This window comes from Nothobranchius furzeri, chromosome 10 (assembly GCF_043380555.1).
Source record: "Nothobranchius furzeri strain GRZ-AD chromosome 10, NfurGRZ-RIMD1, whole genome shotgun sequence".
Lineage (NCBI taxonomy): Eukaryota > Metazoa > Chordata > Actinopteri > Cyprinodontiformes > Nothobranchiidae > Nothobranchius > Nothobranchius furzeri.
Genome location: NC_091750.1, coordinates 41,987,269 through 42,004,640, shown reverse-complemented (window position 1 = coordinate 42,004,640; position 17,372 = coordinate 41,987,269). Strand labels below are relative to the sequence as shown.

General features: G+C 42.3%; 1 protein-coding gene across 1 annotated transcript in view; it reads right to left on the bottom strand.

The window, feature by feature from the left end:
* The window catches only part of cxadr (CXADR Ig-like cell adhesion molecule), a 60,959-nt gene that overhangs the window by 2,344 nt on the left and 41,243 nt on the right, over positions 1 to 17,372 (bottom strand). The window contains exons 3-6 of the mRNA XM_015960146.3: positions 11,727 to 11,931; positions 4,264 to 4,419; positions 4,062 to 4,184; positions 1,485 to 1,623 (exon numbers count right to left, since the gene is read on the bottom strand). Of these exons, the coding sequence (XP_015815632.2) occupies positions 1,485 to 1,623; positions 4,062 to 4,184; positions 4,264 to 4,419; positions 11,727 to 11,931 (623 nt within the window). The remainder of the gene's footprint in view (positions 1 to 1,484; positions 1,624 to 4,061; positions 4,185 to 4,263; positions 4,420 to 11,726; positions 11,932 to 17,372) is intronic.

The window sequence follows — 17,372 nt, the reverse complement described above, 5'->3', positions numbered from 1 at the left end:
TTTGACTCTCTCTCTACTGCGGATGCGGACCCCTGTTATTTTGCATACGAGCAACATATTATGAACATGGTGGTTAGCCGAGCAAGCGTTTAGCCCATCAGTTGAAGCGTCTGGTTTCTTCTCGGTTGATATCTCAGATTAAAGATGCAGCAGGCCATTAAGTTTCTGAGCCGAAGAATGTAACAGAGGCGTTTAAAAATGAATATTACTCCCTGTATGAGTCCACTGCTGATGTTTCTGAGGCAACAGTTTTTTGAACGCTCCTGCAGTATGTATGTAGCCCACTGTTAATCCTGACGTAACTGAACAATTGGATACGTCACTCAGGTTGAATGAACTTGTGCATGCAGCTAAGACCATGCACAATGGTAAGGCACCAGGCCTGGACGGGTTTTCAGTTGAATTTTTAAAACGTTTGTAGATAAATTATCTCCACTACTTTCAGCGTACGATGAATCATTTGAACGTGGTCTGCTGCCCTCTACACCACCTCAGGTCAGCTGCCCTATGAAACAGGAACAGGCAGCCACCTACTCTAGCAACTCTTCTTGGACAACTCAGTGGGATAGTTAGTGGGGCCAGAGAAGTTGCACCTTTCCTCTCCGGCAGCTGAAGCCAACAGCTCAGGCTGGTGCTAACGTAGGCGCAGCTTACCCTGGCTCTGTGGCAGCCACAGCTATCTTATGATGTGATCACAGCTCTTCTCAGATCAGGAGTTTTCATTTACACAGGAAGCAGGTCACACACGGCTTAGACTCTTTTGTTTGCTACAAAGATTTAGGAAGTGAGTTTGTAGATCCATTCAGCCGGTCCCTGCTTCATCAGACCAGCTTCATCAGACCAGCTTCATCAGACCAGCTTCATCAGACCAGAGTACGCCCTAATGGCTCCCGCCTGCTGAAGTTCAGGCATGTGTGACGGCAGCAGGAGGGAGGTAGAACATTGGAGTGCCGTGCCACAGATTGGTGAATGAGTCAGACACGTGAAGAACAACGTACACTAGTGGTTTGTTCTGACTAGCTGTTAGCTCATCGCTCCTGAAGGACGTAAACACCATTTCTCTGACCTGAGGCTGTTCAGTAATCAGTAGGATGATCATAATTCTAACTAACCTTTTTACATTACTACATAAAGAGGAGGAACACTGGGAGCGGCTCATTAGCTGATCGGGACACGTCTGCACTACCAAGTCAGCACTGTGTCCTCTGCGTCAAATTAAGAGCCAACAAGCAGCAATAATCCAGTTAAATGCTCCATCAGACCCAGCCATGGGGGCCACAGCCTGCTTGGTGCACAGCCTCACGCAGGAACCGTCCAGAGAGAGAGTGTGTGTGTGTGTGTATGTGTGTGTGTGTGTGTGTGTGTGTGTGTGTGTGTGTGTGTGTGTGTGTGAGAGAGAGAGATCTGGCTACAGGCAGACTAGCAGCAACGACCACACATTGAAGCAGAAACACCAAACATGAGACAGCAGCAGGAACCTCTACCTGATCTCGTTGCAGATTTCCTTCTCGTACTTCTTCCTTCGACGAACACGAAGCCAGCAGAAGACGAGGATGGCAACAATAAGCAGTAACAACAGCAGGGTTATTATGATGCCAGCGATCATGCCTGCTGTGTTTTGAGCTGGACAACAAAAGAGGAGAAGAGCTTTAGCTGAACTTCCTTTAGAAAGACGAGCTGAACCTAAACTACAGCAGCTTGGAGGTTTTTAGTCACTACAAAGACAAACTTCAGGTCCTTGTCAGAACCACACCGTTATGAATATGACCGTTATTAGTGGAGGGACTTTAAAGCAGTTGGGCTGGATGGGTCTAGACTTGAGTCTATCAGGTTGTTGGACAGCATTGGTCACAATTTCAGCGGGAATGGGGTCAGATAAATAGGCTCCTGAAACACTGCTGCTAGGGCTGCAACAAACGATTATTTGGATCATCGATGAATCGGATTAAACGAGTGTAACGTCATGAAGGAGCTGTTCCACCGAAGGTTATTTACCCTCTCTCTCTCCTCAGGAAGAACTAATCTGCATGAGACTGAGTCAAGGTCATGCATTTGCTTCTAAACTGTGTCTTCCTTTCCAGCTCAGGAGAAGAATGAAGACAAAGGACTCTTACTTTTAATAAATCAGAAGAACTCTGTTTTTAATAATGCTAATCAAAGTGTTAGTCCAATAATAATGTGAACCAATCTGTGAAATGACAATGTTTATGATCAGTTGTTTTTAATAAGTAATATAACTTTAAACTAGCTGCACTAGACATTCTCATCCACGTAATGCTAAGTCACATGACACATTTCCTTTTTCTGATCCAATCAGAACCTTCCAGATCTGACAGAGGCGTGGCTTTGTTGGTGCTTGGTAAATCTGTCCCTTTTTGATTTGACAGTAAATCAAAACATCCAAATTATAAAACTATGCCCACATCATCTTAACTTCAGTTTAAAGCATTCTAGAGAAGTTGTCAGAGCGGCCAATCCGTAACTTTCCTCTTAAAGCCAAAAGAACCAACGGCAAGCTGGATTAAATCTGTTGCATGTTCCACCTGCTGCAACGGTTCCTTTCAGAATAAAAGCTGAACCATCACGACCCCGTTTTGGGTCTTGCTATATGCCAATAAAACTGTCGTGACCTGGAAGTATCTCAAGACTGGTCTGGTCGGCAACCGCTGCTTTTCCTACCGGCTTCGGTTCCAGAGAAGGTCAAGCTGGACCTCGACATTCTTGATCTAACGGGGACGTCCGCTAACGGTACGTAGACCGACAGAATGGCATCTTAATGTAAGTTATAAACCTCCAAACCAAAGCTTAGAGTGAAACATCACCTTCACTCCCATCAGAACTAATGGTTTCTCTGGATTTGCTGGTTCTGAACATATTCACACATTACACCATCCTCAGTCTTACTCCACATTAGTTCATCATACACATAGTGTTTAAAGCTAGTCTAATTTTAATTTGTTCAGTAATAAATCTTTAAACTTTTAAAACTTGACTCTCTTTTGTCTGAGTTAACACAAAGTGGTTACATAATCCCTGCAATAAAAAGTTCCAATCTTCTGGTTTAAGTTATCCAAAGATCCATAAGATTGATTTCATATTTCCTACGGAATCTCACATTTTATGGTTCATTGAATAATATGTAAATTTAATCGTTACACGGGAAAATTTATATCAAATCTAACTTTATTTATAAAGCGTTTTCACAGGGAAACATCTTCTCTCTTTGCTTTACTTGAACAAAAAAACATGATTAGAAATCTGTTCAACAGCATGTAAAACAACATGCTATCACCTAAATATGTCCATAATTAAACTACGATCAGTAAAACTTCATGCATTTCATTAACATGTTCAGTAGCAGCTACTGGAGAAGATGACATTTAATTTCCACTGCTAAAAATGTAATGGTGACATATTTATTAGGTACGAGTTAGCAATAATCCAGTTTAAATTATGTTCACAGATAGACGCATTTTTGAATTGCATGCTACAGTGGCTTGCCATACATCTGCAGCGGTGTTGAACCTGATAACAGTTCTGCTGCACAGCGCTGCGGCCAGCTAAAAACAAACAGGATGGTGAGGACTTTTCTACCGCTTGTAGAGTTTAGTTGTTCTTTAGTTTCGGAACCCCACTCGATCGTGAGCCTGCTGCCCGCTAGCATTAGTTAATCTGCCCGTAGTTGTGCTTTTTATCCCAAACAGTTTCTGCCTTTGTGTCTTTGCTGGTTTCTGTTTTCCTCCACAGCACCTAGATCATCTCATGGTGCGTCAGTAAGCACCTTACCGTTCTAAGTGTGGTGTTCCTCATCAAAACACCAGCTTTCTCTCGTTCTGATCTGCCTCGGTCTGCTCTGTTCCTCCTACACGAGCGGCACACATTGACTGTCTAATAAAGGTTGCGCGACACGAAAAAAGTTGCACAACACAACGAATCGATGATGAAATGCGTTGAGAACACATTTCATCATCATTGTTGCAGCCCTAAGTCCTGCTAACAGGAGAAACATGACAGAGCTCAACACAGCACATGTGGAGGGAGGAAGATGTTCAGGAACTCACGTGGCGTCACCTTGAGAACCAGCAAACACTCGTCCGTGCCAACACGGTTGCTGGCCACGCAGCGGTAGGTGCCGGACGCACTAGTAGACACATTTCTCACATTGATGGTCCCTTCTACTGGATCTGTTAGAGGAGCAACAACAAAAGCCGGTTAGCTGAAGCACAGCCACATGCACCTGCAGGTACGTGAGGACGTGCTTACCCAACACAGCGGAGGCGGGCAGCAGCTTGCTGTCCGTGATCTTGTCCCACTTGTACTGGATGGGTTTGGTTCCTTCAGGAGTCGAGCACCGAAGCACGATGTTCTTTCCTTCCTCTGCTTGACCTTCTGTGGTGCACCTGGGTTTGGACGGCCGCACTGTGGAGAGAGAGAGAGAGAAGAGCTTAAACAAGTGGAGGAACGGAGCGGTGGTTCTGTTCACTCATGCATGTGTGTGTCTTCCTACCGCCACTCCAGCAGCAGTCATCAGTGAAACCAAAGCACTAATCAGAGTAATTGATACAGCTGCTGTCAACACAGGAGCCGTCACTCAGCATAATCACTAGTAACAAGGGAGCAGTGTGTTTGAGCACATCGGCGCTCAAGCTTCCTGAGCAAACACACATCAGTCAGACGCGCTGGGCCCCATGAGACGATCTGGATGTTCCTGAACCAACAGAGCTGCAGACGCTGGGCATGGAGGGGCAGGAAGGACCTGCGAGGGCGAACGTTTGAGGCTGAAGCATGAGCCGTCTCCACCGGCAGCGGGCTGACATCTTAGTGGAGTAATGAGTTTTGTAGCAAAAACAGCCTGGAGCGGGGTGAGCCAGGTCTGAACCAGGGGCCTAGACGGGGATTAGCAGGGGATTAGCAGACTAAGGATTCGCAGCACGGTGACGGCGCTGAGTGCTTTTATCAGAGCAAATACCGGGTAGGGACAGAGAGTGGTGCAAAAGTTAGGTGAGCAGCATCAGACAGATGGTGATGGGGGCTGGGGCCGTGTGACTCCTGACTCTGTGGCCTGCTGTTTCCACCAGACAGGCTCCGCCCACACACAGAGTCCTGCATCACACAGTAAATGTCAGACAGCCAGGGGCGTTGCACGCTTTTGTTAAGTCTGGTGGACGCAGGGCTGCCAACGCTCATACGCTGAGCATGAGACACACAATCTGACACCACAGCGTTTTATTTCCCACACTATTTCTAAGGATGAGATCCAACACACACACCTAAATGCCACCATCAGTCTGGCCTCTGTCACCCGTGCGCCGTTTGTCCCTTTCCCTTTCAGACCCGCACCTTTGCACACCGGTGTTACATCAATGGACTCCTCGGTTAGCCGTCGGTTCTGTAGTTGATGTGTGTTTCCACAACACATGCTCCACTTCGTACGAGCAGCAAAAACACACGCGTTCATCACAAGCTCGCACACCGCGCGCTCTCATCGTCCCACAGCGCTGCAGCCTCCATGAGATCAAACTTCAAACCAACACTTGGTACTCGAGGAAGCCAGATCGGGTGTAAACGTGCACCAGCAATGGTTGTGTATCAACTCAGAGGTTGTTTTTGATGTCAAAGATATTTAGCCTGTTTCTGTATTTTACTGAAAAACAAGATATAGAAAAAAACATTATAATAAAAACAAACAGTAAACAAAACATAGATGAAGCTGAAGTTTGTTCCCTTTTTTAGTTTCTGAGTCAGAAAAGGCATCGTTTCCACCAGTGAGTGGGTGGGCGGTGCCATGTCTCCTGCGAGCTAATGCTGCAGCGCCCACTTTTGTAATTTGACAATGGCCGGCAAAAAGCTCCAGAGTTGTTTAAAGTGGTTGCAGTAACCACATTTTACCACATGATGCCATTTTTTACTTCTTTTCTACATAATGCATCTTTAAATGTGTTTCTATTCTTTTACAAGAGGCTGTGGTTGTTGGATGATGTGCCTAGCCTAAGGGGACCAGGCTAAACACAGATGTGCAGCAGCACTCCTGCTGGATGCCACGGCCATCGGACGTGATGTTGTTGGTTAAGTCGGTGGTTCTGAAGAGAAGACGGCCCCACATGGCCGATCTCACCTCTCTAACTGCAGAAGAGGAGCTCCAGATAAAAGTTCCACAAAGCAGTCCTCTTTCATGGGTTTTAGGTCATGTAAAGCTTTCAATTACTATTTTAAATTTTCTCAACACAAATAACAGATAAATGAAGACAAAACTCATAAAATCAACTCCTTTAAGCTGTCAGTTATTTTTTCCTCTCTCCCCGTGTCCTGTCTGGCTGTAAAGCAACCAGAGCTGATGTCTGAGTACCGAAGACAAGCCTCAGTTTAACTCTCACAGGTAGAGCATTAACCTCCACCTGATATCTAAACTTTATTAGAGATGCGTTTGGTTGTTGTTAATCCCAACAAACACGGAGACGGAGATGAAAGAGAATGGAGGAGAGGAAAGGGAGAGATGGGGGAGAGTTCACAAAAATAAACAATAAAGGACAAACAAGAACCTGCGTTTATATCTGCAGAAAGAAAGACAAAAACATCCAACAGAACCAGAACATCACTAACAGTTCTGATGGATGGTTTGTTGTTCTTGTCATCCGGACTTAGTTCTAGTTGTTCTCTCTCACCCTCTAGCTGAATTATATTGACACTATATACGAATTACACAAACACTTCAGTTGTTATCTATAAGATTTATATTGTATATATTGTTTATTAAATTGGCTGAGCAGTATTTTCTGCTTCTCTATCATATATTAAGTGTTTTTTTTTAAATACCTGCTATAGATGTCACACACTTGCCGTATAAACTTTTTAAAATTATTTAGATTCTCATTGTTTTACTGATTTTTAGTGATCGATCCTTTTTTCTACACGTTTTGACATTAAGCTCTGGACAAGAGGAACATGTGTACCCACAGCAAACCCACTGTGATCAAAAATGCTAAAACATGTTCTGCATCAGAGCTACATGCGTCAAGTTGGCAGAGAATACCGGTTCAGAATTCAAGGAGTTATGGTTCATTTAACATACTGACACTTCCATGCCCCTGTCGGGGGGGGGGGGGGGGGGGGGAGGACAACGACGCTCAACCGATCCAAGATGGTGGCGCCACCGCTCGTCAGCGCCCATAGGCAATAGCGGCCACGCAGGGTCCATCTATGTCTACGGTTGGAAGGATTCTCTTTGGTGTTTCTAAACCCGACAGCTGTATTCAGTGTGAATTAAAAGTAAAATCTAAAATAAAACTTAGCTGAGTGAAATTAAAAATGAGCCTTAAGAACCGCTGGTAACTGGCAGCATGCTGCTAATGCTAGCAGAATGCTAACTCTTTGCAAACTTTACAGACCGTCTTAAACTCAACCGTGTGTTTGCTTAACATATTAGTGATGAACACATTAGCTTATAAGTTAAATTGTTTTCCTCTGTGGGAGTCGGAGAATTTCACTCAGCGTGGAGGAGAGAGGAGAGGAGAGAAGGGGAGAGGAAAAGGGAAGGGGCCAGAGGAGACAAGAGGAGACCAAGGGACTCCAAGCTGCATTAATATTCCAGTGTTAAATTATTCTGTTGATATTACTCACACACGTCCTACCCACAGCATTCTTTATCTTAACACTAATGACAGAGAAAAATAACCATTGTGACTAAAGACAACAACACATGTAAATCAGACCCCATGGCCGCAGGTCTGCTGAGCTCCTACTTATTTATTCAGCTCATTTCAACTTAATTCAACTCATTAAACCCTAAAGGACATTTTTAGTGTTACAGTCTAAATCATCATAAAATTCTATATTTTCAAATAGTCATAAAAATAAATGTAATACAATAAAATACAACAGTGATCATAATTTGTTGCTGCTGGTACTGACCATGAGGACTCCCTGGGGAACATCTAATTCTCAGAAAGGAATTTCAGACTGGGCTGAGATGTTTTTCTAAGCTTGAATTACTAAAATATACAAATACATAATCAATGCACCAAAAAAGTCCTTTCCCCATCAGCACCTGGTGGTAACATCTCTGTTGGTTGTGCTGCAGTAGTTTGCTTTTCCAGGTCAACACACCTGTCAGAAAAAACCTTAAGGTGATACTAGATTTCTGCCATCCTGGTTTTATTTTGTAAGGATTACTAAGTGGAAACTAGAGCAATAGCTGACCTCAGGGCAGCTCTCCACACTGATCCACCGGCTTGGATAACGTTGGAGCTAGCTGCTCTAGATCCACCATGTTCCCAAACCCAAATGTAGCTTTCAACCGAATTTGTATTTACCTGGCATGACTTCCACAGCTTTGTGTATGTATGTGTGTGTGTGTGTGTGTGTGTGTGTGTGTGGATGTGTGTGTGTGTGCACTTGTCTTTATGGGTTTGTGTGGACCAACCCCTGATGGGAGACCAACATTGTGTGGACATTCACCATTGTGTGGACATTTACCCGGTCCACACAACCAAAATCCTAGAGGAAGCTTCCTTTGTCCCACCTAGAGTTAAACATAATTTTTGCACCATTCTGACTATAGTGGAAGTCAGGGTCCACACAAACAACTCAGAAAACGTAGTCCACACAAACCCATAAAAACACGTGTGTGTGTGTGTGTGTGTGTGTGTGTGTGTGTGGTGTGTGTATGTATGTGTGTGTGTGTGTGTCACCCAAAGGTTGGTTCACTGGTTGCTGAGTCAGCTGCAGCAAAAATAAACGATGACATCACTTCTTGATGTTCACTTAGACCTGTTTTGGGGTATGCCAGTCCCTTCTTAGTGCACGTACCACTTCTACAGAGGAAAGCAGCCCTTTTCAGAGGCCTGAGTTCTCGTTCCCCAGGAGGAGGTGTTCCAAACAGGGATCCCAGGACAGCACACACACTGGTACTTCACATGTCGGCTGTCTTCCCTCATATGCAAACGACAGGCGGGTTTCGGGAGGTGATTCACTTTAGACACGATTTAAGTGGTTGACTGATCAGCAAGCGTGTGAGTGCATTTGCCTAGGGAGTGAATCATGTGACTTATACAACTCTGATGTGTCACCCATGTCCCCCTGTGGGAAAAAGCTAGGGGCCTTCATTTCCTGTTGGTTTGTCCACAAAGATGAAACAAAATGCTAGCAGCGCTGCCAATGCTCACGCATGTTTGTACATGAGTTAGAAATGCATGTAGGGCTCAGATGTTTTGCTGCAGCTGTGAACACCATCATTCACAACAACTGGGACCAGGAAACTGAATAAAATACAGCTAGTCACTAGCCTCTTTAATAACCACTTTGCTGCAAAGCCGAGGCAGCATCAGGGAGCCTTTGACCGTTCCTAAGTGGTCAGTCTGTGGTGGCATTAACGGCAGGGCTCTTACACGTTTCCCACAGACAAATTCAAGCACTCATCAAGCATTTTCAAGGTAAACTTTTCAAGCACCATACGGCAAAAACAAAACAATAGATAAGGACTCGAGGACATTTTCACCTCACCTCACATTTATATTGATGATCCTATCCAATCACAGAATCGAAAACCTGGCGTGATCACCTGACTTTAAATGAATGGAATCAGGTGAAAAAGATCAGATATAACCTTATAAAGCAACTAGCATGACCTTTTTAATTCATCCTTAAACAGACATTTTCAAACATAGTTTAATCCTGTCTAACTTCTAATCTGTCACCTAAAACCAAACACCCCGCTCTCCCATTTCACATCCACAACTCGGACAACAACACACAACCAGTCGACACAGAGACACTAAAGACCAAAGACAAACTGCCTACGAACAGCAAAAACTCAGCCAAGATAGCAGTAAATGAATCACACTGGATGACTCTGTGGGTGAAACGGTGCGTCTCCTGAAGCCGCGGTATGAGCTGCTTCCCCATCACTGTTTTACACATCCAGCACTAAAGGTGCTGTGCAGGGAAGAGTTACCACTCATTACTGAAATCATCGATTCAAACACTTCCTCCATCTGCAGACCCATTAAATGATAAAACATAAATACTTATACTTCATTAACAAATACATTTTCAGGCATTGTATTTCTGCTAGTAAACATTTGCAGTTTATATCTATTTTTAATTATGACGAGTACGAATATGATCTGAACTGAGATTAATTATACTGTTGCTATGGTAAAATAGGAATTAATAGCAGGTTTGGTTGTTGATTTAATGGTAAAATGGCTTGCCATTGGGGTCAGGTCCATGCTTCAGCTCACAGACAGATGCCATGAACGACGAGGTGCTTCATGAACTTACTGGTGTTTCTATGTTTATTGGCACAATCTGAACACAAGTGTTCCATTGAGCTCTGGGGCTGTTTACCTTCACAAGATGCAGCCAAAACTTTTATTTTTTGGTATTAATTCACAAACTTTGAGCTGTTTTGTAAACAAAGTTTGTGATTGAGAAAGCAGCCGATGTCTGACTTGAACTGCAGCAGCGAGAGGAGCTGGGCTTTGCCGTTTATTACAGGTCAAGTACCAAAATTTTGCACAGGAAATGATATTGCTTAGTTTGTTTTTTTCTGTACCCCCTCTATTCCAGCCTTGATTTCATAACTAATTATCACAGATGGACCTGCTGGATGGCAGACCCAAAACCGGCATGAAGATTTCATAGCAAAGTCAGAGGACACCACTCACCAGAGTCATTTCCTGCCTAAACCCCGTCGGGTTGAATTTAATGTTCCCCATAGACCTGGAATATCCCTGAGCACCATAATACAGCCGTTTTGGAAGCATCAATAAACATTTATGACCATCTTACTCTGTGCCTCCACCTTCGACCACTTCTTATGTTTAATTTTTCTCTTTTCATGTTCGCTGTAATCACTCTGCCACTCTTATAGCAGCAACAATACAGTACCCATTTTTCTGTGTCTGCACCTCACCCACTAATACATTTATTTCAGTCTCAGAAAAATGTGCTTTGTAGACCTCTTAGTTGCCACGATGACCTGTGAAATGCCACAGATCAGTTGGCTTATTTATTTGCAGAATATTGAGACAGTTGACCATTTATGGAAGAAAGTGGGCGTGGCAGGAGGTTGGATGTGAACCACAAACACCCAAGTACATTTCTACGAAGAGTGAATAAAGCAGGAACTGTGTGCTGCTGGCTGTAAGCACTGTTTTATAGGTCAGACCAGCGTTTGCCTAAGCAAATATTGTTTGCTGAGATCAAGTAAAGATTATACACTATGTTTCATTAAAAAAAGCTCTTGGGTATGTTTCCATTTGGAGACCCCACGTTGGATAACAGCTGAACATCCAAGCATAAAGTCATCAGTGAGGCCTTTAAGGGAAGGTGGTACTTAGAGGAATCCTCCCCAGATTCACAGTGAAACACCCATTTCCCTGTTGTGCACTGTAAAAAAAAGTGTGAAAAAAGTTCCATATTTCTTACCTGAATATTGTAAATTGATATATCAAAATACATCTTATCCCTCCCAAGAAACCACCCTGTTTGTCTTTCAATTAAACTAAATAGGAAACATGAATGGAAACATCTCAGACCCTAAGACTTGGGTCAAAGTTGGAGATCTTGAGAACTTTTGACAACACAGCAGTTGTATGATTGTTTCACACAATCATCGCTCATATTCAGGCTGGAGGGGGTGCCACACCCTAGTGTGTCACTGTAGTCACTTGATCATTGTGTGCGAATGTTCAGTGGTTGATTATTCTAGTGTCAGGTCCACTCACCCATAACAATCAGCTGCATTTTCCTGCTGCTGATGCCAGGAGCCTTCTTCACCTTACACTGGTAGGTGCCCGAGTCTGACGACTTCAGCATGCTGAGGTTGATGGAGGCATCACCGTTCTTGGGGTCGGGTGTGCTGAAGTGAACCCGATCCTTCATGGGGGGGTAGTAGTTCTCGTATACTCTGTCACCAGAGTACAGGATCACCTGGTCATGAAAAATGAGCTAAATTAAGCATTATCCATAAAAAGGTAAGGTCACTATTAGGGGAGTGCCGATTCACCATTTAATCAATGCATCGCAATGTGACACATGCAGACTCTAAATCAATTCACAAACGCTCATAATATAGTATAAATAAATGCTGAAAAACTGCTGCAAAATATGGTTGGAACACAAGCTACGCATGCTGCATAGACACTTTTGTGGGGTGGACCAGCGGAAAAAACAAAACCGCAATGGCGGAGGTTTTTATTTATGCTTCAGCCACTAAGCTTGAGATTTACTCGTCAGGAGGATTAAAGGAAAGTTGTGTAAACTAAAATAAAATGCAACAGTAACACTAACGACATGCAACAGCACCTTACACGTTTCCGTCCCAGGTCAGATAAAGAGAAGAAGCCGGTGATTGTTCCTCCCACTAGCTTTCCATACCTTGAAAACACGTTAAGAGTATTTCCAAGGATTTCAAGCACCCGTACAAACCCTGTCTTGCACATTTCATTGCAAAACCTCAGATCAAAAAGGTTTTTGGATTTGCACTGCTGAAATTTTAACCCTCAGGCTTCACTTTTATTTACTATACACACGAGTCTTTAGAGGATAAAAACATCCGCTTGGAAACGTGGTAAGGATATATAGTTAACCAATAACTGCTGTTTAACTGTTCAGCTGATGGCCTGGTCTACCACTACAACAGCAACCTCTCCACCCTTTGGAATAACCATGCCCCTCTGAAAACCAGATCTGTTTCATTCACCCGCTCGTCACCATGGTTCACCCCTGCTCTCCGTCAGCTCACAGCTAAAGGATGTGAACTGGAAAGACTTCACAATAGAACTGGACTTACCATACACAAAGAAATGTACTCCAATCATATAATGCTCTACAAGGACCATCTCTCATCAGCTAAATCTGCCTATTATTCTGGTTTAATTTACTCTAATCAAGATAACTCAAAAGCTCTTTTTTCTCTCTTGAACAATGTCACAAAACCTCCCAACTCCCTCCCCCAACATATGCAATCCACTGACTTCTGTAACTCCCTCATGTCCTTTGTTTCAAAGGTCACCGACATCCATCAACATCTAGCTTCTCACAGTGCTTCTGTCTCCAAAGTGGACATCACTATCCCCTCCCCACATCACTCAACTACATTTTCCACCTTCTTCCTTCACTCAGTCCATGACATCACAAAACGTATCCCCAAATCCAAACCCTCCACCTGTCAGCTCGATCCACTCCCTACAGTTCTTGTTAAAACCTGCCTCTCTTCTCTTGCTCCACTCATAACCAACATTATTCATTGTTCTTTAAGCTCTGGCATTGTTCCTTCAACCTTCAAAACTGCAATAGTTACTCCTCTTCTGAAGAAACCTGGCCTAGACCCCACAAACTTCAATAACCTATGCCCTATTTCCAATCTACCCTTCATCTCCAAAATTCTTGAAAAATCTGTTGCCTCTCAACTTCAGGACCACCTCATCACCAATAACATCTATGAACAATTTCAATCTGGCTTCCGTCCTCTTTACAGCACTGAAACAGCACTTCTCAAAATCACCAACGACCTTCTCACTGCTTCTGACTCTGGTTTATTGTCCATTCTCATTCTTCTCGATCTCACAGCAGCATTTGACACCATCGCCCATAGCACTCTCGTCAGCAGACTGTCACCCATAGGTATCACTCACACTCCCCTTGCCTGGTTCACCTCCTACTTCTCTGGCCGTACACAGTTCGTTCATCTGAAGTCATATAAATCCAATCTCTTTCCTGTTTCTGCTGGTGTGCCCCAGGGCTCTGTCCTGGAGCCCCTTCTTTTCATCATTTACCTTCTCCCACTAGGTCACATTTTCTGTAAACACAACATTCATTTTCATTGTTACGAGGATGACGCCCAGCTGTACCTCTCAACCAAACCCTCAACTTCACTTCCACCCTCCTCCCTTACCCTCTGTCTCCAAGAAATCCAATCTTGGTTTTCATCCAACTTCCTCAAACTGAACAGTTCAAAAACTGAAGTCCTCCTGGTAGGCACACCTCATATTCTCTCCAAATCTAACAGTTTCCTCACCTCTATTGATAACTCAGCAGTTACCCCCTCCCCTCGTGTTTAGAGTCTGGGTGTCATCCTCGACAGCACTCTTTCTTTTCAATCTCACATCAACAATATTACCCGGTCTGCTTATTTTCAGTTGTGTAACTTCTCCCGTCTCCGTCCATCACTTACTCCCTCCACTACTGCCATCCTTGTCCACGGCCTCGTCACATCTGGGATTGATTATTGCAACTCACTTCTCTTTGGCCTCCCAAGCAAATCCCTCCATAAACTGCAGCTTCTCCAGAATGCTGCAGCACGTGTCATCACTAGGTCTTCATCTCATCACATCACCCCCATCCTGCAACAACTTCATTGGCTGCCCATTGAACAAAGAATTAGTTTCAAAATTCTGCTCATAACCTGGCTCCATCCTACATTTATGATCTCATTCACATCACCACTCCTGTTCGCACTCTTCGTTCCTCTACTGCTCCTCAACTTTCGGCTCAGCCACTCTGCTCCCCGCCTCTGGAATTCTCTGCCCCCTGATCTACGCACCACTCACTTTCTCGCACTTTTTAAATCAAAACTCAAAACCCACCTCTTCAAACAAGCTTTTACCACATAGTTTTAATACATTGTTTTAAATTTTAGCATCCTAGTATTTTTACATATTTCTGTACTGTTTATCTTGTTTTATTATTTTTTTCCCCATTGTTGAAAAGTGTCCTTGGGTGTCTTGAAAGGCGCTGTCAAATAAAATGTATTATTATTATTATTATTAGTATTATTATTATTATTATTTCAACTGGGTAAACTAGTCTTCCCGGTCAACTGCTTCAAGTCCTTCTGGGGCGCTGGGTGCAATATATGAAGACATTTTGGAAAATATGCATCCCTAAGAAGTGGCTATAAAAATGTATACATTCGTATATTTTTTTGGGCTTTTTTTCCCCATAGATCTGTTAAACAACATCAACCCTGCTCAAACATATACATTTTTATTCATTAAGATGCTTTTAACCCTTGAAATGCCAGTTTGAATACTCAAAGTCATTGCTGTAATTTATGAAAGAAAAAAAAACACAAGAACTGAGTTACTGTCTAAAAAACATGTATTTTTTGCATGGGGCATTTATTACAAATCAGTTTTGATTATTTTATGAAATATCTAAAATTTTGAAGTTTTTTGCATTTATACTTTTTACATAGCAACAAATTTACAATTTACTATACACTCGAGCCATCAGAGGACAAAAACGTCCACTTTTAAAACTGCTTTAAAAATGGCCCAGATTAGGGCCGGACGATAATTCAATAGTTCAATATATCTATAGATAGACATGTGGTGCAATAGGAAAAAAAATGGGTTGATCAAACTTCGATAAGAAAGTTTCCTTTTTTCATTATAACCTATCAGGTAGCAGCTTATTAGACTCACTACTTACTCCTGCCCAATCAAAACCACAGACTCGTCACGCTACTTCACCAGGCCCTCCCTGTTCAAGCCAAAACAGAGCATGAGGCAGCCAGATGTCTCAGCGAGAACAGGTGGAGAAAAAATAAAAATATCAAAAATAAAATGGCCAGGGCTGCACGTGAAATACATTTTCTATAAATTTTAAAATATCTTTCAATTACTACAGATATTGATCAATATACTTTTTTTCTATATCATCCAGACCTAGTCCAGATTAATATTTTTTCTGCTTTTCGGGTCTAAATATTGTGATCAACTTCAGTTCTGATCAAAACAATCAACTACTGAATATTTATCTAAAATTTAACCCTTTAAATGCCAGTTTGATTATGTGATGCTCATGTTTTCATGAAAAAAGAAGATATATTTTACATAAAACTAATTTTGAGTGACTGAAATATTTGTTTTAAGTCAGCCTCGGGTATGTCAAGAATGTGACAAAATATCACATTTTCTGTGACCATTTACAACTAAATCCCATAGAGGTCATCTTTGGTCATCAAAGATGGTTTTCTGTTTATTTGGCATCAATCAAACGTTGCATGGGTATTCTACAGCCAAAAGGCTGTAAGTGGGTGAAGCTAAAGTGATTTGAACAAGTGAGCACATACATCTGTTGATTGCAGTTGAGTGATGATTCCACCCATGTTTGATATAGTTTGGAGTTTTTTTGTAGAAGTTGCAAAGGTTTTATTGTATCTAGGGAGCACTGTCCCAAATTTAGGAAAATATCCCATGGAGCAGGTTGTAGGTTGACAACAAACATTTGCGTGTAGTTTGTTGTGAATAGCATTATGCATGAGTTATTCAGAGCCTAATATCTGTCAGGGGCCGGAGCTAAAGCGATATCAACCAATGACCACAGGACTGTGTTGAGTGCCGTTGTGTGATGACACATAGCAAAACTCGGTGCAGTTGTGACCTTTGTAACCTGTAACATGTTTTGTAATTGTGACTTTAGTTTTGTAGCATGTTATTCAAATTTAGTAACACGTAACTTTCCTTTTGTAATGCTTAACTTTTGTGTTGTAACAAGTAACTATTTTTTTAGCATGTAATTCACATATTGTAACATTTAACTTTGGAACGTAACATGAAACTTCTATTTTGTAACTTGTAGAAAAAAAATATCACTGTACAAGTCTCAAATCACAACTTTCAAAACACAAATAGTCTACAGTTACAAAACTCAAGTCTACAAGTACAAAGCATTTTGTCCCAATTCTAGCTTGCTTCCAACAGGAATCCAAGACTCATGATTGGCTGGTCAGACATGGCCTGTTATTGGTTCTTTGGGAAGGAAGGTAGAATTGGGACAAAATGTTTTATACTTGTACACTTGAGTTTTGTAACTGTTGACTGCGATGTGTGTTTTGAGAGTTGTGATTTGAAACTTGTACATTATTTGTTTTCTGCAAGTTACAAAACGAAAGTGTCATGTTACATATCAAATGTTGCGTGTTACAAAACAAGAATTACATGCTACAAAATGAAAGTTACAGTTACAAAATATGTTACAGGTTACAAAGCTTGGTACAAGTTACATGTAATATTTTCCCAATCCTAGTTCCATACATTTATGTTTGACCTGGTTGCTGCAGCAACTATTAGGAATAGGTCCTCTGTCATCCTATACATGATCATCCTGAGCTTTAATAGAAAAAACTGTCGGACATTTCTGGTTATCTTGAAGACATTTTCCTTCTCATCCTAGAGGATTCTTCACTTTGGTTGTCAGTAGAAGGCTGTGAGTTATGGTCAGAAGTAAACACACTGATTGTGCCAAGTCTTTCTTTAGCTTCTCTTTTGAAAAAGTTTTAGTCTAAATTAAGGTGATGTTATTGTACATAGAATTAAAAATCAAGTTCAGATTATTTGACAGTATCAATGTGCTGCTAAAACGTA